Source organism: Idiotropiscis lumnitzeri, chromosome 3, assembly GCF_059441095.1.
Source record: "Idiotropiscis lumnitzeri isolate Australia: NSW breed Sydney's pygmy pipehorse chromosome 3, RoL_Ilum_1.0, whole genome shotgun sequence".
NCBI lineage: Eukaryota > Metazoa > Chordata > Actinopteri > Syngnathiformes > Syngnathidae > Idiotropiscis > Idiotropiscis lumnitzeri.
The window spans coordinates 17226722-17244726 of NC_142393.1; the positions used below are offsets into that span (position 1 = coordinate 17226722).

The window sequence follows — 18005 nt, forward strand, 5'->3', positions numbered from 1 at the left end:
GTAAACAGCAGCGATTTGGGGCGGTAAAACAAGAGAAGAGAAGAAAGAGAGCTTGAGAAATTCTAGTCAAATAGCCTGGAAACACAGGCGGCACATTTTACGAATAGATCCGAACAGTAGGTCAAAGAAAAAATGGTTTCAAGACTAAATGATTAATTCAGCAGAACAAGTTGCAAGTGAAACGTGTCAGGATACAACTCCCATTCTCCGTTCTGTTTGGATTGTTTATATGGATTGTTTTTAGGTCAGTACATTCAGCGCAAGTGTTTGGGAAAACAAAGTAATTGAATTAAGAAAATAAAGTCATATAGAAAATACTCATGCTGTAAAGTAGGTGTGGGTAAACTACGGCCCGGGGGCCACATGCGGCCCGTTAAACGTTTTAATCCAGCCCATCGAACTTGAAAAACATTAAATTAATAAACCTTGTTAATGTTTAATTTTATTTCTGTTTAATACTGTGGGTGCCAAAGACTTATATATTGTTGTAATACTTTTGTTCACTTTCATTTAAAATTAAATGCATTTCTTTTCCCAGATGAGGTGAGGTTATCAAAACACTCCATCCATCTGCTCCAGGTCTGGCCCCTCTGTCAAATTTTAGAACCCATTGTGGCCCACCAATCCAAAAGTTTGCCCACCCCTGCAGTAAAGTGTATACGTATATATACTCAAAATAAATTAAGAAAGTTAGAGAGGAGTCGCTAAACAAGTAAAAGTTAGGAAATGAGACCATGTGCTTGCAGCAAAAATGGAGGGAACAAAAGATCAGTGAGTGTGTATTTCAAGCAGGACGAAGCGGATACGCTGTGTGTTGAGAAGCCTCGGGCCGAACAGCCTGAGAGAGGAAGTATGGAGGCATTGCTCTTGCTGTAGCATCCTCCACGAGCCCGTGAGCTAATGCTAGCAACTTGGCTTATTTGCATAGCAAACCATACACACGCACACGCACGCACACATACACACGCACACAATCAGACACACTAAATATTTGTAAAAAAATAAATTAAAAAAGAAAAGGGAAAAAAAAACTTCCTGCACATGCTCTAGTTTATTTTAAACTACAGCTCTCATTATCGTTCCTCAGCACAATGATCATTAAAAATGAAGAAAGTTGTACAATGAGTGCAGCCCAGAGACAAATCAAAGTTTAATAACAGCATAGAGCGGGGAAGAAAATAAAGTGAGAGGTATGCTCTCAATAATTCCCTTTCATTTGAGAGTCCAAACACATGCAAATGCCTGCGTATGCAATGGATCTAATACAATACGATGCATTATGCACCGTTTTACACAGCTCAATTGTGCCAACTTATTTCCGAATAATATATGTATTTATTTTGAAAAAATGACAAGCAAACTAAAATATGACACATACAATCAATCAAAAAAAAAATACCAACACTCAAAAACAGCATGCAAGGGTATCTCCACACTTATATTTGAAGTTCCAATTGACCAATCTCTAATCGTATCAAGAAGCCGTTATTCCATGCCATGTTCACCAAATAAATATGAGCTGTCATTGAGTTCAAGATAGACCAGAAACTGTCCCCATACTCTGTACGTATATGTATAAAAATATATTGGTTTTCTTTCTTTATTTTGTTTTTTAGTTCATGATCAGCCGGGTAACTGCTGATCAAAAAAAAAAATCCAAACAAACTAAAAAAAAATAAAACAAGATATTAAATTTGAAATTTTACTTCTGCAAAAGCAGGTCAATGATTTTTGTCTTATAATTGATCAGCATTAATAACGGAACTAATATAATACTGTAGAAGGGAAAACAAATAAAAGAATGAACCTAAATGGGACTGTGACATTTTTGCCATTTGAAACATGTTTCCAGAACGACAACGTGAGCTTATTCCTGTCGGCAAAATACTGATATTGCAATCACCGATAGCTGCGTGGACGGTAATTAAAATGTCTCCTGACAGTTTTTAATAAAACTGCTGTCTGTCACCCGGCGTTGTAGTCAACATAACAAAAGAGATCAGCCGATGCTGCCAGCCCAGTTCGATCAATATCTGACTTTTATAGACTACATAAACATAGCTAACCATAGTTTTACTCTTAACGATCACAAATTTGGAGCACAGTTAATCCTGAATTAAAATATGAACCTTGATGTTTAACACTTCTGCTTCGTCAGCCACATGACTATCATGGTTCTGTTTCGAATATTGTCCATGTTATCTTCACTATTTGCATTCATCTGCCCCTGCCATAGCCATACTTACAGACAAGGTTTTGTAAAAAGTCACATGAATATTAACTTATGCAGGATACATTTTTTTGAAGTAAGCTAAAATGAGTTCTCGCGACGTACTCACTCAAAGTAGCATTTTATGAGAAAAATGCTCATAATTTGAGAATAAGAATGTATTTTCATGAGGACCTCAAGGTGGACTGCACTTTTATGATAAGCGAGATACTTTATTGGAATTCACGAGCTTGGTAACACATTTTACATTATTAGAATGAAGTGTAATGTCAATAAATATGTAATAATATTATTCTGATGCAAATAGTGACTAATTTGTAGTCGTCTAAACATGATAATTTTTTCTTAGTTCTTTTCAGTGACTAAGTCATGAATCTTAATGACAACTTTCAAGTCAACAATTTGTTGCTGGGTCAAATTTAGATTGTTTAGCCTTGATGGATGTCTGCGACCCACCAGATGCTGTGTGTGCCATCCACTTTGGAATACGCATTATCGTTGATTTCAGTCTTGGCGGAGTTCTGTGCTTTACAGAAATATGATTAGATGCTGAAGACAGAAGCAATGATGTCATGTCAGAAGTCCCAAAATGGCTTTTTGTGTTACTAAAGTGTGTTTGAGATATTGCGACATACAGTTACCAATGTTTCGGTGAAGTGATAGTACTGAATTGATTTCTCTCTCTGGCATTTCATCTTGGCTGCAGTAGCTCCGGGAATCGCAATTTGTCATTTAATGTAATAAAAAAAAAAAAGGATATATATATATATATATATATATATATATATATATATATATATATATATATATATATATATATATATATATATATATATATTGCATATTATGCCCTGCTTCTATTTTCTCACGCTCTCAAATCTGTCCTCAACTGAGGGCGGGTCACCCTTGCTTCTCGCGTATCGTTGTCTCAAGGCATGTGCCATTAAAAGTGCGAGAACAAAGACCTGGCTGTCGTCACGGTGTCCTGTCAGTTGCCATGGTGAACAAGTGGAGATGTATAGCGGAGTGTGTGCGTGAGCGTGTGCGTGTGTTTATGAACACAAAAGCAAGGCAGATAGAATTAAATAAAATGAATGACAAACAAAATGCTGGCATTGAAATTTTTTTTTAAAATGTTCCGTTATTTTGGTTAATAAACTGCTGGAATCCAACTCCACACGGTTTCTCAGCTCCACATAATCCACTCATTTACACTCTTAAAAGTCCAGACAAAAACCCAAGGAGAAGGAAACATTTTTGGTACAGTTTTTGTACTGGCTTTGTTTATCGGAATTTATCTCTCAGAGGATGACAGCTGCTATAATATTTACCCTCAGTATATTTACAAAATCCGCATTGCAAGCAAAGTATTTGACAAAACATTCTTGACATCTGTCTCGTATCTAATCCATAAATAATATGGTTATGGTTCAAGAGGAAAATCACAGCTCTTGCATAGACACCAGTGTACATTTTCTTCCCCGGTGTTTGACAACAAAAAATGAGCTCTGCTTAAATGTTAAGAGTATTTGTATTTTGCTCCTCACGTTCCAACAAAATGCATCGCCAGTGTTATTTGTTTTTTATACACACTTTCTCTCCTGCAGGTTATTATGGGAAAGGCTGCACTGATGCTTGCCATCTGAATCCTTGTGAAAATGACGCACAGTGCCACAGGAAGCCCAGCTCGTCACAAGGTTACATCTGTGACTGTGGTGACAACCACTATGGACAGTACTGCCAACACAGGTCGGTGTCTCTGTATCAATGCAGATATTCATTGGCAAGATTATGCAACGACCACAGGACCAATTCCTGTCAAACTTTGTGCACGGTTCTCATTGGCTAAGGTGGAACCCATTAGATTTCAGTGCTTTTGATAACTAATAACTATGGTGCTGATTGCTATGTGTGTGTGTGTGTGTGTGTTGTATTTAGTTAAGTAGCCCCACCCTTCATATATACACACGCACACACCCTCACAAATGACTGTCTTGTGTGCACATTTAGGATTGACCACCAGTGTCCCAGAGGTTGGTGGGGGTCTCCCACGTGCGGGCCATGTCATTGTGATGTCAATAATGGCTTCGACCCTGACTGTAACAAGACAAGCGGACATTGTCGCTGCAAGGTGGGACACACACACACACACAACATCTACAGGCCATTTTAGGTTGGAGAATGCCCCATCTGTACAGGAATACACTCTTTGTTAGTCACTTTGCGCTGACCCAAACTCACAATGATTACCAACATGCAGTTTGCAGTAGTAGTACAAAGCTGCTATATATCTGGATGAATTCCGAAGTAAATGCTTTTTAAGAACAAATTATATAAGTGTGCTGGTTTGTGTGTAAAAAAAACAAAAAAAAAACGCCAAATCTTGCATGGGGCACATGCAATTTATCAACATTGCATCAACATTTATACTTATTGGGAACTTTGTGTGATATGATGAAAAATCTTACATCTTTTATTCATTTGTCCGTGTCTACATATGTGATCTGTGTTTATGTGTGACACAGATCATATATGTGGACACAGGCATTTGGATATGATGATATGTCATTATGCTATCAATTGTCAAGAGTTGACGTGTCTTCTTATTCCTGTCAAATGTCTGCCCAGCAGGCCAACACTACCAGCCCCTAGCTTGTCATTCAAAGAGTCTCGTGGGCATATGACTATTTGCAACTTAGGTGTTTGTTGTTCAAAGTACACGACAAGACATAACACACTTAGACAGTAAGAGTGTACAATAATTTTCCTGGTGCCAAAGTGTTTGGTGGAGGTTTATAACAGTTTTGGATTTTTCATTATATTTAGTATTTGTTTCTATTTGACTTTTGTTTTTTAAACTTAGTTAGTTGAAATGATTTTTCTTTTCAAGAAAATGATGTGTTTTAGTATAGCTTTAGTATTTGTTTTAGTTTATATTTGCATGGAATATTTGTTGAGAGCAAAATTTAAAAAAAGTCACAATAAGTATAGTAAGTATATCACACTGCAATTCCCATTTAACCTCACTTCTTTCGCACAGATGAACAGTAATACCAAAATAAATGCATTTTAAATAAATACGGAAAGCTTATGTATAAAATTAATTGACAAAGATGAAAATAAAGGACATTTGGATGTAATAATAGTTTAGTTTAGTTTAGAAAAGGTATAATACCGTTTCAGTTTCATTTTATTAAAAGGATTTAACTTTCTTTTTTATTTTTGTTTCTGAAAATGTTCAATTTTTGTTTTCTCCAATTTGTTAGTTTTCACAATTATAATCACCTTGCTTGATGACACACCTTTAAAAATGAAACTTACGGTACACCAAATGCCACAAGACGTTTCACTGTGACGCTCCGATATTGAAACATTTCACTGTACGTGTGTTCAGGAGTTTCACTTCCGTCCACGGGGCTCAGACAGCTGCCTACCGTGTGACTGCTACCCCATCGGCTCCTTCTCACGAACATGTGACCCCGAGACCGGCCAGTGCCCGTGCAGGCCCGGCGTGATTGGTCGCCAGTGCAACACGTGTGATAATCCGTTTGCCGAGGTCACAAACTCTGGGTGTGAAGGTGAGTGCTTGCATTTTAGTTCTCATGTGATTCGGGATTATTTAAATTAATATCCAATATGCTGTAGCAGTATATATTTCACTATATGTATTTAGATAGAAGACATTGGACATAGAATATTACTGTTGTAGCAATTCCTGTCAGGGGCATCGCCAGACATTTTTAGTGGATTGGCCAGGGTGACCCAACATCTCACTGAGGGGTGGACATACATCCACACACATGATTCACATTCTTGTAACACTCATTTCTGTTACAGAGAAGTCATTGTATATCATATCATAGAAACTCAGGGTTTCATGAAATAAAATGCAATCATTTACCGAACTCTGTCCAACACACAAGTGTAAGGAGAATGCAACACTTTGCTGAAATTTATTTTAATCTGGACAATAATGACATTTCCGTTGTCGTTGGTTTGCTTTTGTGTGCTCTCACATTGTCTTCTTCTGTCTCATGCACTGATTTGCTAGCTAACAGCCATTCAGAGTGTTCATTCTGCTCATTCATTCAAAGCACATCTAAAAAGCAAAATGACAAATCTCAAATTCTTCAAAATACTAAACCTTTCTTTTTACTTTAGATGTTTTCCTGCTTTTATTATGAATGTGTTGCCAAAGACAGGGATGTGGGCATTTTATTTCATGAAACCAATTCTGTGGATGGTATTTTCAGTCATGGTTTTTGGTTGCAATGGTATGAAGGCAAAATTTTGGTTTGTATTAACGACAAGAATTCAATGTTTTTTTTTAATCAAGACTGATTCTTTTAAAGTTTACATTCAGATCAATTGTGTTTGCTATTCTTTCAATATGCATTTACTCGAAATTAATTGTGGCAAAGTATCAAGGGGTCTAAGAAAAATCCATTCATGTGAAAAGAGCTGAAAAGTCACAAGCATCAAAATGTTCCCCCCGATGCGGGGCTGGTCAGAGAGTGACAAGGGCTCTCCATGATTGTTCTTTGGTCCTTTATTTTATCACAGGGTGGTTTGTCGTATTGTATATTCCCCCAAGTATTGAAGATCTGGTTCCTCAGTTGCTCGTCATCAGAACATCTCATATATTCCCATGTTATTCTACCTCTCCTCAAGTCACAACTATCCATGGTTGTGAAACAAGTCATAAATTGCTTCTTGGCTTTTCTGTGTTTTTATTTGGGTTGAAGTCTCCAATTACAAAACAATAAGCACAACTGTAGGATACCATCGACTCATATCATTATTTTCCTTCCAAGATCTCCACATCATTTGTGACTTGCATGCTTTGCTCCCGCTCTCGTTGTGCAGTCATTTATGATGGCTGCCCAAAAACCATCACTCAGGGGATCTGGTGGCCACGGACCAAGTTCAACCTGCCTGCTGCAGTGCCGTGTCCTAAAGGTTCTGTTGGTGAGTCCACACTCATCTCCGTTCAATCCATACCGGTTGTGACTTTTTGAAATGGTGCATCAACAACAAACAAAATACTGACTTTTTTTTGTGCTTGCAGGGGCTGCCATCAGACACTGCGATGTTGAGAGAGGCTGGATGGAGCCAGACCTTTACAACTGCACCTCCCCTCCATTTGTGGAACTCAATGCTGCTGTATGCCTGGATATAAAGATAGCATGAAATATTTCGGATCAAGTTGTAGCTGTTTTTACATTGCCATATTTCTTTGATTTCATCCAGCTGGATTCACTTGAACGCAATGAGACAGAGCTGAACACAATCATGGAGAAGAAGCTCGCACACCAACTTCGCGATGTCACGGAAGCGACGGGCCGGCTCTACGGAAATGATTTGCTCATCGCAGAGCGACTGTTGTCACGCCTCCTCACCTTTGAGACCCTCCAGAGTGGCTTTGGACTCACCGCCACTCAGGATGCACATTTTAATGAGGTAGGACATGCCTAGCTGTTTTCAAGTTTTACACAGACAAGAATGCAAACTTAGTTGATGATGATTGGAGGGTCAGCAGCAACGGGAAGTATAGGACACTAGTGAAATTGGAATTAATATTAATATAATAATTATAATAATTAAGAAGTAAATGAGCGTATTGGGGGAAAAAAAAGCATGTATCCATAATGTACTTCAACAGGGTCCGGATGTTGAAGTCTGAACATTACCATGCTTTCTAGAATTTAACAGGTCGGCAATGTATCATCATTCCTTGCTTTGTTTTGTCAGGTATGGCTCTATGAATATCTGCCGAATTGCATCCATTTTCTGATTTACTCATCCGTTCGCATAGAAGCAATTCACTCTGACTCGACTCACAAGTCGCTTTTATGTGGGCAGATGTAAACGAATTCCGCACTGCCAGTTATGCCTGCCGGCATTGTGAACCGTGACAATCTGACTGTATTATGAACTGCTGTACAGTAGATTAAGCCACCATCTCTAATCCATGCCAATGCAATCAATTGTGCGTAATGTTAGTTTCACAAAAGGATTACTGCCATGCTAGTGATAATTTCATGTTTCCATTGTTACACTAAACCTCTACTATAGCTACACATGCAACTGTGCTTAGGCGAAGACTAGCAGGCAATGTTGCTCTGGCAGTTCAGTGATGGCAGCTCATTTAATATTGCAAATGTCATCCCGCTATACTACAGCATCTAATTATACCTGATGTGGGAATGAGAATGAGAACTTGTTGACATTTCAACACGTTAGCTTGCTTTCAAGTCATGCAATTGTTTTCAGCTTCCTCCTATTACTGTTGTCTTGAGTAATTGTTGCGTACAGCTTCACCTCATTCATGCGGAAAGCTAGGATTTTATTTAGACGTTTTGCATTTGGTTCTTGCAAGATTGTGGTAAGGGAGGATTTTTTGCAGCCCTCTTCCACTCGCAGCTGTGGCTACACCCCGTGCTGTTGAAAAGGGCTCAGTCATTGTTATACCACTAAAGATGGGTTGCTATAGAAACTAACAAGGTTGGGGAAGTAATATATTATCGTCAGTGTCTTGTAATTACAGTGCCTTGAATCATACTTTAAGGAAATGCTGCCCTTTAAATTTGTAAAATTCTTGGTTTTTCAAATGTGTTAATACATGCACATTTTCTCATATTTTTCCAACACTTTATTTTCATTTAGTCATAATCTCAACAAGGTGTGTCTTTTTTCTCGCGGGATTCTAAAAATGCAGAAAGCACTCATTTTAGTTTATAGCTTCAGGACTTTAGGAAGAGGAAATTGCCCTCTTTAGTGTATGCCATGAAATCGAAATAGAATGTTTTTTTTTTTTTATCTGAATTAATACTGTAGGACATGATTTGATATTGTGTCACTCCTCCAAAGAATTTAACGACTGTAAGAAGGATAACAACATAATGATGAAAGATTTTATTTTTAGGTTTGGGATTTCTAAGGTTTGGACATCTCCGTACAAGTAGCATTCATTACCTTGAATGTTCAATAGAGGCAGGACAGTTGTCGTGGCAACCCAGTGTCATCTTAAAAGAAATCCTATAGCAAGTGAATTGAATGCCCACCTACACTGAAAGAAATTGTTAAATTTACTCAATTTCATTTCGTTAAGTAGTTGCATGAAATAAAATCAACCGGAGCCAATTATATTTTTAAGGAGACTAGACATCTACTTAAAAATGAATTTAAATCCAGGTGATTCTATTGTGGGCAGCCACTTTACAAAATTGAGTAAATTATTTAAAACATAAAATATTGATCGGCAATTCCAGCTTTTGTTAGATATTGTTTTTGTACATTTTGTGCAAATGCGTTTGATATCTTACAAATGGATTCTCTTGTGTCAGAGATATTTTTTGTTTGTTTCTACTGATTGATTGTTTTGGAATGGGAGGACGTACTGTAGTCTTAGTTCTATTTTTTTTTTCGACATTTCCCACTTGTCACCCCATCTGCAAATAGATTCAGCCAACCTTTTTCTTTCTTTTACAGTTCATTGCTTCGCTACTCCACTGCACTCTGTTACTGTCTTTTCCCCTGAGCATCATGATGCTCCAGTACTTTATTGGATTATCTTGACACTTCACTCACTCCACCCCACTCCTACAGACTTTCTGATCATATATGATCTACAATCAGAATGACATCCAAAAAAAAATGCCCTCTTATAGTGTTTTTTTTTTTTTCATTGCTCCTGCAATATGCAATTTGTGTCCATTCTAAAGAAATCCTATGACATCAAGTGGCATGTCAAAACGGATGTAAAAGATAACAGGTTTAGTTCTCCAACAAATAAAGCACATTTGGCTTGTCGGTGTTCATTTTTACACCATGTACTTCTTGGCTCCTTCCAGAACATTCTGCGGGGCTGCAGTGTGCTGCTGGCTCCTGGAACAGAGGGGCTCTGGCGCGCCCTCGCCCAGGGTCAGAACCACATTCCGAGCGGTCCGGCTGAATTGTCAGAGTTGCTGGAGCAGTATACGCAGAATCTGGCCCAGAACATGAAGCTCACTTACCTCAACCCCGTGGCACTTGTGGCTCCCAATATTGGTGAGTAGTGTGACACACAGACAGTCATAATCCAACTAACCATCAGTCAAACACGATAAGATTGAGTGCAACATCAATAACATGTAAATCCTCACACATGATCGGCTATGAAATGGGCTAGAATGAATCCTTTTATATCAGGGGATGCAAACGATAAGAGCTGGCAGCAGCATAGAGATGGATGATGCTCACACACACACACAGGATTGGATGCTTCCACAACATGCACAGCGCCGGAGGCATTTGAGCATTGGCCTCCATTTGGACTTAAAGCTGCCAAATGAACAAATTCACTGAATCTGTTCGAGAGAAATTGATGCAAGTCAAGGCGACTCTATTTATTTAGCTCATTTCATACAGAGGTTACCTCAGTTTGCTTCACATAATTCAAAATTCAACATTGAAAAGCACTTACAAAAAAATAATTCATGACCTTTAGAAGTAAAGATATAAAAAGTAGCCTACTAAAATCATTAAATGAATGTACAGAGCAAGTCTCCCCCATGTCCTCTTTCATCAACAACCAACAATCTTCCCTGACTCACAGTTTATCTTTTTATTGATTAGTTTACTTCATTAGGAGTCCTGGGGCCCTATTTTCGCAGCCAGCACAAGTCTAGTGCAGAGCGCAGTCTAACTGTGCGCATGTGTGGAGTTTCCTTTATTTTGGCAATTTTCTCGACTTTGCACAAGTGGAATTGGGCATAACAAGGCCTTTGCACCCATTGTGAGATGAGTCCCGGCCAGCTGTAGCGGCAACCCTCATTTGCATTCAAATCAGGGTGGTCAGAGCACATGCCGTGCTTGACATTGTGGAAACAGAAATAGACTCGCTCGGGTCTGCGCATGAAATTGGCGATCACAAAGTACGTTCATACAGATAACCTGCAAGATCTCCCCTTGCGGATAATGCAGTCGACCATGCCATTGTTATGGCTCTTTTTAAATCCCAAACATAAAAACGCATGGGTCTGTTTGAAAAGAATTGTTTTTGTTCTCTCTGCACTTTAGTCATGAATCTGGATCGGGTGGAGAATCACACACATGTGCGGCGACGTTTTCCACGTTACCATACCACACTGTTTCGTAGCCAGGCCGTGTGGGATCCCTACACCCATGTGACATTGCCCCCTGCTGCACTGATGCCACAACGACAACAGCAACACAACTGGAAGGAAAAGGAGCGCACTGAGAAAGAACGTGAGAATACACACACAAAAATGATTAAAAGGTGACACTTACTGACAACAAGAAGATTTTAACGCAGAGTTCTGCCTTTCAGATGCCCATCATCCGAACGCTGTTCAAGTGCCAGTCAGCTTCACAGCCAATCAGACGGAGTATACTGCAGCCCGGCGCACAGTTGAGCCACCCATCACCATTGTTATTTTGCTCATCTACCGAAGTCTGGGCGGAGCGCTCCCTCCCAAATATCACACGGACAGACGAGGAGTGAGGTGCGAATCGACAAGTTTCAAAGTCATTTGCGGACTCTTTAGTTCTGTCTAATGAACCAGCCTGAAATGTTCTGCCTATGCCTCAAATGCTCGGTGTCTGTTTGACTATTGGACTTTTTTTAAATGGGTGTTTTACAAGGTCCATTTTTTTTATGTCATGTTTTTATGTTACTTGCAAAATTAGTGACAGTGGTCGAACGTAACACTAATGTCAGTTGCAGAGGCACCTACTCCAGAGTGCACAGAGAAGCTAGTTACATGCATTACATAATCACCATGTAAAGGAAGAAAGAAGGCACATTATGGGAAATGCCTTGGCCTATCTACAGTAGTTGTCGATGCCAAGGGAGGATTGTCATGAGATCATAAAAAAAATCAATCTGACCCTTTAATTGAAAACTGGATGTTAAATGTTAAAGAAGGTCTGACTGAAGGAGGCTTGTAACCGTGTTTCCAGACTTCCCAGACACCCAGTCATGAACTCCCCAGTGGTTACCATCTCTGTCTACAACAATCAAACTTTTGTGGGCGGACATTTGGACCAGCCCATCCTACTGGAGTTCAAACTACTCGAAACGGCCAATCGCAGCAAGCCGCTGTGTGTGCAGTGGAACCACAGCAGCCAGTAAGTGTACAATAATGTTATTTGTGTCATTTATATACTATAGAGCAGTGGTCTTCAACCCTGTTCCTCGAGGGCCGGTGTCCTGCCCGTTTTCCATCTTTCCCTCAACGATCGTTATCTAACTTTTGTAGACCTTGCTGATTATCTGATCATTTGAATCAGCTGTGTTGCAGCTGGGAGAATTGGAAAACCTGCAGGATACCAGCCCTCGAGGAACAGGATTGAGGACCCCTGTTGTAGAGCAAGGGTGGGAAAGGTTTTGTGCTCAAGGGTCACTTTTGACTCGTAAAACAGACAGATGTGCCTGGTCATTTGCGGATGAGGCAAAACAAATTGTAAAATAATTTCGTATTGTTGTTGCGACTTTTGGCTTATCCCAACAAGGGTCTGCGCAGTGGTCATCGCATAACTGTGCAAGAGTGTTCAATAATTTATTTGTAATTATAAAATGGTAATTGAATCATATATCAGCGCAGCACAATACTTAGAAAAATATCAATATCGCGAACCTGGCAAATATAATGCGTATCACAAAGACATGCAATATTATTTTTGCTATGGAATTGTATGTTTTTATCGCTATTTGATCACTCAGATTCATTTTTAAATGTGCTTTGTCACCCAATTGTTAGACATTATCTACTGGAATTGCAATTTATTTGAAATGGACACATTGAGCGTATGTAAGTATGATGTATGTAAATGCTGGGTAGGAAACACCAGAGCTCTGACTCGTGGGCCAGACTTAACCTGCCGCTGCTTATATGAAATTTTATTAGTTATGGGTATTCATATTTTGTTTGTTATGGATATTCGGAAAGGACCTGATGCACTTCACTGTAAGACAGTAGATTCATGTCTCCTGGACAAACAATAAACACAATTTAATATAATCAGGATTTCATGTTTTGCTTCTTGATTTTTTTTTTTTGGGGGGGGGGGGTTAATAATATCATCCATACAACGATCTTCTCTTGCCAATGTGGATGTATTTGTTTGTGTGACCCTGCAGGTGTGAGATCGGGGGGTGTTGGACTGTGAGGGATTGTATGGTGGTATACAGGAACACCTCACATGTCCGCTGTCAGTGTCAAAGGCTGGGCACCTTCGGAGTACTCATGGACAGTTCACAAAGAGAGGTTTGTGAGACGTACACACTTGTTGTGTGAGTTATGAGCAACACTTGAAGGGGATATGTCTTCTGGTCATTGTTTTGAATTATAAACTAAAATTAAATCAAATAGTATACAGAGATAAAGTGATGTATAATATTAGCATTTTACTGCCATTTAAAATGATTTGTTTGTGTGTGGAGTTCACAGGTCATGATGTTACTTCATTTTTTTGTTTGTACATTGCCAGTATTTGATATCCTAACATCTGCTTCTTAAATATTGACTTGACATTATTTCTAATTTGTGTTATTGTCTGAGGGGCGAAGGCCTAATACTGTAATTTTAAATTAGATTTTTTTATCTTATATTTCAGATACTGTAGCTCCACTCATCTTGCACAACTCAAAACATAACCCATTGATTTTCTTTTTATTTCTTTCACAAGCAGCAGTTGGAGGGCGACCTGGAGACGCTCGCCTTGATCACCTATTCCTCTCTGGTGTTGTCCATGCTGGCTCTGCTCCTCGCCGTCCTGGTGCTGTCCTGTCTCCGAGGCCTCAAGTCCAACACCAGGAGCATCCATTGCAACACTGCGGCGGCCATGTTTTTGTCCGAGCTTGTGTTTCTGCTGGGCATCAATCAGACTGAACAACAGGTTGGTACTTGAGTTCTACCACCCACTTTGTGTCTTCTATGCTACCTCTATTTTGTCATTGTCACCTTCGCATGTAATCTCACTGTCATTGACATTAACAAGCAGTAAATGTGAAATATGTGGAGATATTTCAGGTTGTTTTATTGCATCTGTGTTGTGATACTTGTAAATGTTGGCATCATTTCTAAGTTGACTGGCTTGCAATGTTCCCTCTAACGTGAGCGTGAGCAATTCCTTTCACCCACTCAGCGCACAGCAAATGGTTACAGTGTATCAAAAAAGAAAATCAAGCCTTTTTGCATTTTCATATTTGATTCACAATGAAAAATGGGAACATTTATTTGGCACATGTGGTTGACGAAGCAGAAAAGAAAAATGAGACAAAGAAAAAAAGACACATGAAGCAATGTAATCATTGTCACACACGAACGTTGCTCTTCCCGAAGCCTCCCGCACGAGCAGACGCGGCGACTGGGTCGAGGAGGCTTGATGCTTAGTGAGTATGTTGTTGGTCTTGCCTTGCAATTCACATGAATTCAGCCAGCCCGAGCTCCCTTCATCACCCATGCACAAAACGCAAATGATGACACGTAACACTTTTTTGAGACACTGGCTCAGTCAAACATAGTCAGAGCCCACTGTCCCCTGTAATTCAGATCACAGTCTACAACCACAAAAGGGGTTTCAGTGTGCAAGTAAAGGATCACACACTTTGATAAATAAAGCACTAGTTTATTTAAGTTAAAAAAAAGAAAAATCAATAAACACGCGCAACCAATGGCATAGCATTTGCGCCTTACGTACGTCCGCGTTAGTCATCTCGCAAGCCCCTCAAAAAGTACTGTGGCCTACGTGTAGAAAACATTTAACCAAACAATCTACAGTAAATTAGGAAATTTAGGTAATTAATATAAGATGGCAAACATTGACACTTTGATTATGACAAACTTTCCATTTACTTACCCGTATATTGATTTCTGAACAGGTCAACCTAAAATCTGACATATGTCCTTAAGCAATTCTTTCAAAAGGTCAAATTTGATTTGCCTCACATATACTTAATCATTTAAATGCTGTAGTTCCATAGATATGTGGTTGACATTTCTGCGATATGCATACACACACCATGTAAGGTGTTATGATTTCAGGTTTTGGACGAGTGTGATATTAATTTGACTGCTGTGTGCATGTCTCATGTCGCTCACCGCGGTCCAAGGAATGCTCAGAAAATTTGTGTGACTGCTCAGACAACATGAAAAATTAGAGGGAACATTGCTGGCCAGATGGTTTGTTTCACAAATCAGTCTGTAAAACAGCCTTTGAGGAAAAAGCGCTGCCAAATGGCTTCTGTCGTGTCCACTAGGGGCCAATCCAATCATCAAGTACTGTACATGAGCATGGCAAGTGTCACTTGCTGAAATAATTTCCGAAGAAAAGTTCTTCTGTCTATCATTCGTTTTTACTTAGCTGGTGGGTTAAGTAAAGACAACAGAGTAAATATTAAACTCAGTCCTGTGGTCTGTTTTTCAATTTCGTATTTTTGATCAGAGCTGCAAGTTTAATTTATGAACTGGAACTAGTCTTGGATTAAGAAAAAATTGTGCTTATCTTTTTTAATTCATTTTCAATTGCTTATTGAAAATGAAAAAAAAAAAGATGCACAGGTTTTCTTTGCTTGTCTTTTAGTAAATACTTTCAAAGCACATCCGGCGCAAGTGTGCTGCCTGCACTGTGCTTCCACTTTCCCTTGTGGCTACTTCTCATTCCATTTTATTCATCTCATCTGTGCGTTTGTGCGTGCATTGGTGTGTGGCGAGGTATGTCTTCTGTCTCACATATATGCTCAGTCAGCATGAAATCTCATTAATTAAAATGCCTTCTCACACAGTTAGCTGTACATTGCGAATGGTTACCTCTAGCTGAACTTCTTCTGTATGTGCTGTCTCAATTAATGTATATTGTGCATCATGCTTAGCGGAGCATGTTAGTGCTCAAAGTGATTTTGCTATATTTGCTATTTCTCACACTTCTGCTGTTAAGTGTGTGTTGTGCGTGTGTGTGTGTGTGTGCACAAATATGTGCTGATGCACATTTAACCATCTGGGTGTATAATCTTGACAAGATGTACAAATTGTATAATATTGGGGCATACGAATAGACATGATATGGTGTGACATGATATATGGTATGATGTCATGTAATATAGTTTGTTTGACTTGGACTTAATCTATACGTTTTAATTTGTCAATTCTGTCTCTTGTCTTTGAATACCATCTGAATAAACAAACACAACACACTTTTCAGTTCAGATGATATAAATGCTAATGCATTTTATGTATTGTTCAATGTCAAGTTCAACTTAACAATAATGATAATTACTGAGGTTTATCCAAAATGAGAGCCTTTATAATTTTGGAATTAAAGTGTAGGAAAATATTAGCATAATTAGGAAAAGATTAGCCCTCATCTCCTTTTCTCATTAAACAGTAAAAAGTTGGGGGACTGTAATATATTTTTCATGTAAGCACATTCTAAACATATTTTGACAGTCCATAAATCTCAAAAGAGATTGAAAGGGCTTCGTAGGCCCACAGTTAACACAAATCAATGGCATCCTCTGGTGAAGATCCCCCATATAGGGACAGGGAAGCTCTCAGAAAACGATTAAAGCACATTTATATCAATATGCGCAATTTTTGCCTTTCTCATCTATTGCAAAATCAATGAGTTGTAAACTCTGTAGTTTAGCAGAACTGGCTCTGAAATAACTGATGCCTGTCGCCTCAATCATACCTTATTTGCATCTGGTGAAGTGTTACTGGCCACTCTCCAAGATGTCTACCCAACACTAATTCCGTTGGCAAGATTTTGCACACCTCTTTCTCATCTTTCTCTTTTCCACTTATCTGCCTCTTCTTGACTTACCGTCCTTGATCTTTTTTTTTTCCCAATCCCTCTTAACTTTGAGCCATCCGTCTTGTCGTGCTTCTGAGTCACCCTCCTGCTCTTCTCCACATTCTCTTGCAGTTCCTGTGCACAGTGGTGGCCATCCTCATGCATTACTTCTTCATGTCCACATTCGCCTGGATGTTTGTGGAGGGCCTTCACATCTACCGCATGCAGACAGAGCAACGCAACATCAACTTCGGCGCCATGAGGTTCTACTACGCCATCGGCTGGGGCGTGCCAGCCATTATTACCGGTAATACATGTGTTCATGCTCATGCTTTCAGTTTCTGAATTATAGAAGCATGTGCTTTCATACTTATATCAATTGCATTTGGCAATTAAATAATTGAATAGTTTCTTCATCTTATGTGTATTTTTTTAAAACTTTTATGCTTTCTACGGCACAGTCATGAATAATTGAACAATGTAATCATCGGTGAGTCATTCTAAAACTACTGTCCTCTGATTCGATTTCTTGAATAGCTCACAGCCAGCATAAAATAATTTTAAAGTTTATTTATGCACTTGCACCTGTCTGTATTCTTACTTAAAAAAATGAATGTCAGAAAGCAAATGATACTTTCAAATGGATCTGGTGTGATGTGACGTTGCTCCTAATCCGGCGTGACTACTGCATCAATATGCTGACAGTCAAATTGTGAGCTTGCACCTGTCACACACCGATGTCAATGCAATTGCCAATAACCTACACATGCACACGTCTACAGCAGCTGTCTGTGCAGATAAGGTGGAATTTGGGTGGAATATATTTCTGGGACATTTTTATCTCCGCAGTAATAAGTTGAAAGCTAAAATGGTCACATACTCACAAGGAAGATTTCTTTTCGACACATCCTGTTTGGAGGTCATTTCCATCTCCCTTTCTGGCTACCAATTATTTCCATCATCAGTTTCCTCCACTGAC

The 18005-nt window shown here is 39.1% G+C and overlaps 1 protein-coding gene across 2 annotated transcripts in view; it reads left to right on the plus strand.

The window, feature by feature from the left end:
- celsr3 (cadherin, EGF LAG seven-pass G-type receptor 3) overlaps nucleotides 1–18005 on the plus strand; it is a 66305-nt gene that overhangs the window by 37245 nt on the left and 11055 nt on the right. For both annotated transcript variants that reach the window (XM_088290810.1, XM_088290812.1), the window contains exons 15-27: nucleotides 3838–3979; nucleotides 4241–4361; nucleotides 5625–5808; nucleotides 7097–7198; nucleotides 7299–7393; nucleotides 7481–7690; nucleotides 10084–10279; nucleotides 11291–11479; nucleotides 11562–11736; nucleotides 12194–12361; nucleotides 13374–13500; nucleotides 13925–14131; nucleotides 17159–17333. In XM_088290810.1, coding sequence (XP_088146936.1) covers nucleotides 3838–3979; nucleotides 4241–4361; nucleotides 5625–5808; nucleotides 7097–7198; nucleotides 7299–7393; nucleotides 7481–7690; nucleotides 10084–10279; nucleotides 11291–11479; nucleotides 11562–11736; nucleotides 12194–12361; nucleotides 13374–13500; nucleotides 13925–14131; nucleotides 17159–17333 — 2091 coding nt within the window. The remainder of the gene's footprint in view (nucleotides 1–3837; nucleotides 3980–4240; nucleotides 4362–5624; nucleotides 5809–7096; nucleotides 7199–7298; nucleotides 7394–7480; nucleotides 7691–10083; nucleotides 10280–11290; nucleotides 11480–11561; nucleotides 11737–12193; nucleotides 12362–13373; nucleotides 13501–13924; nucleotides 14132–17158; nucleotides 17334–18005) is intronic.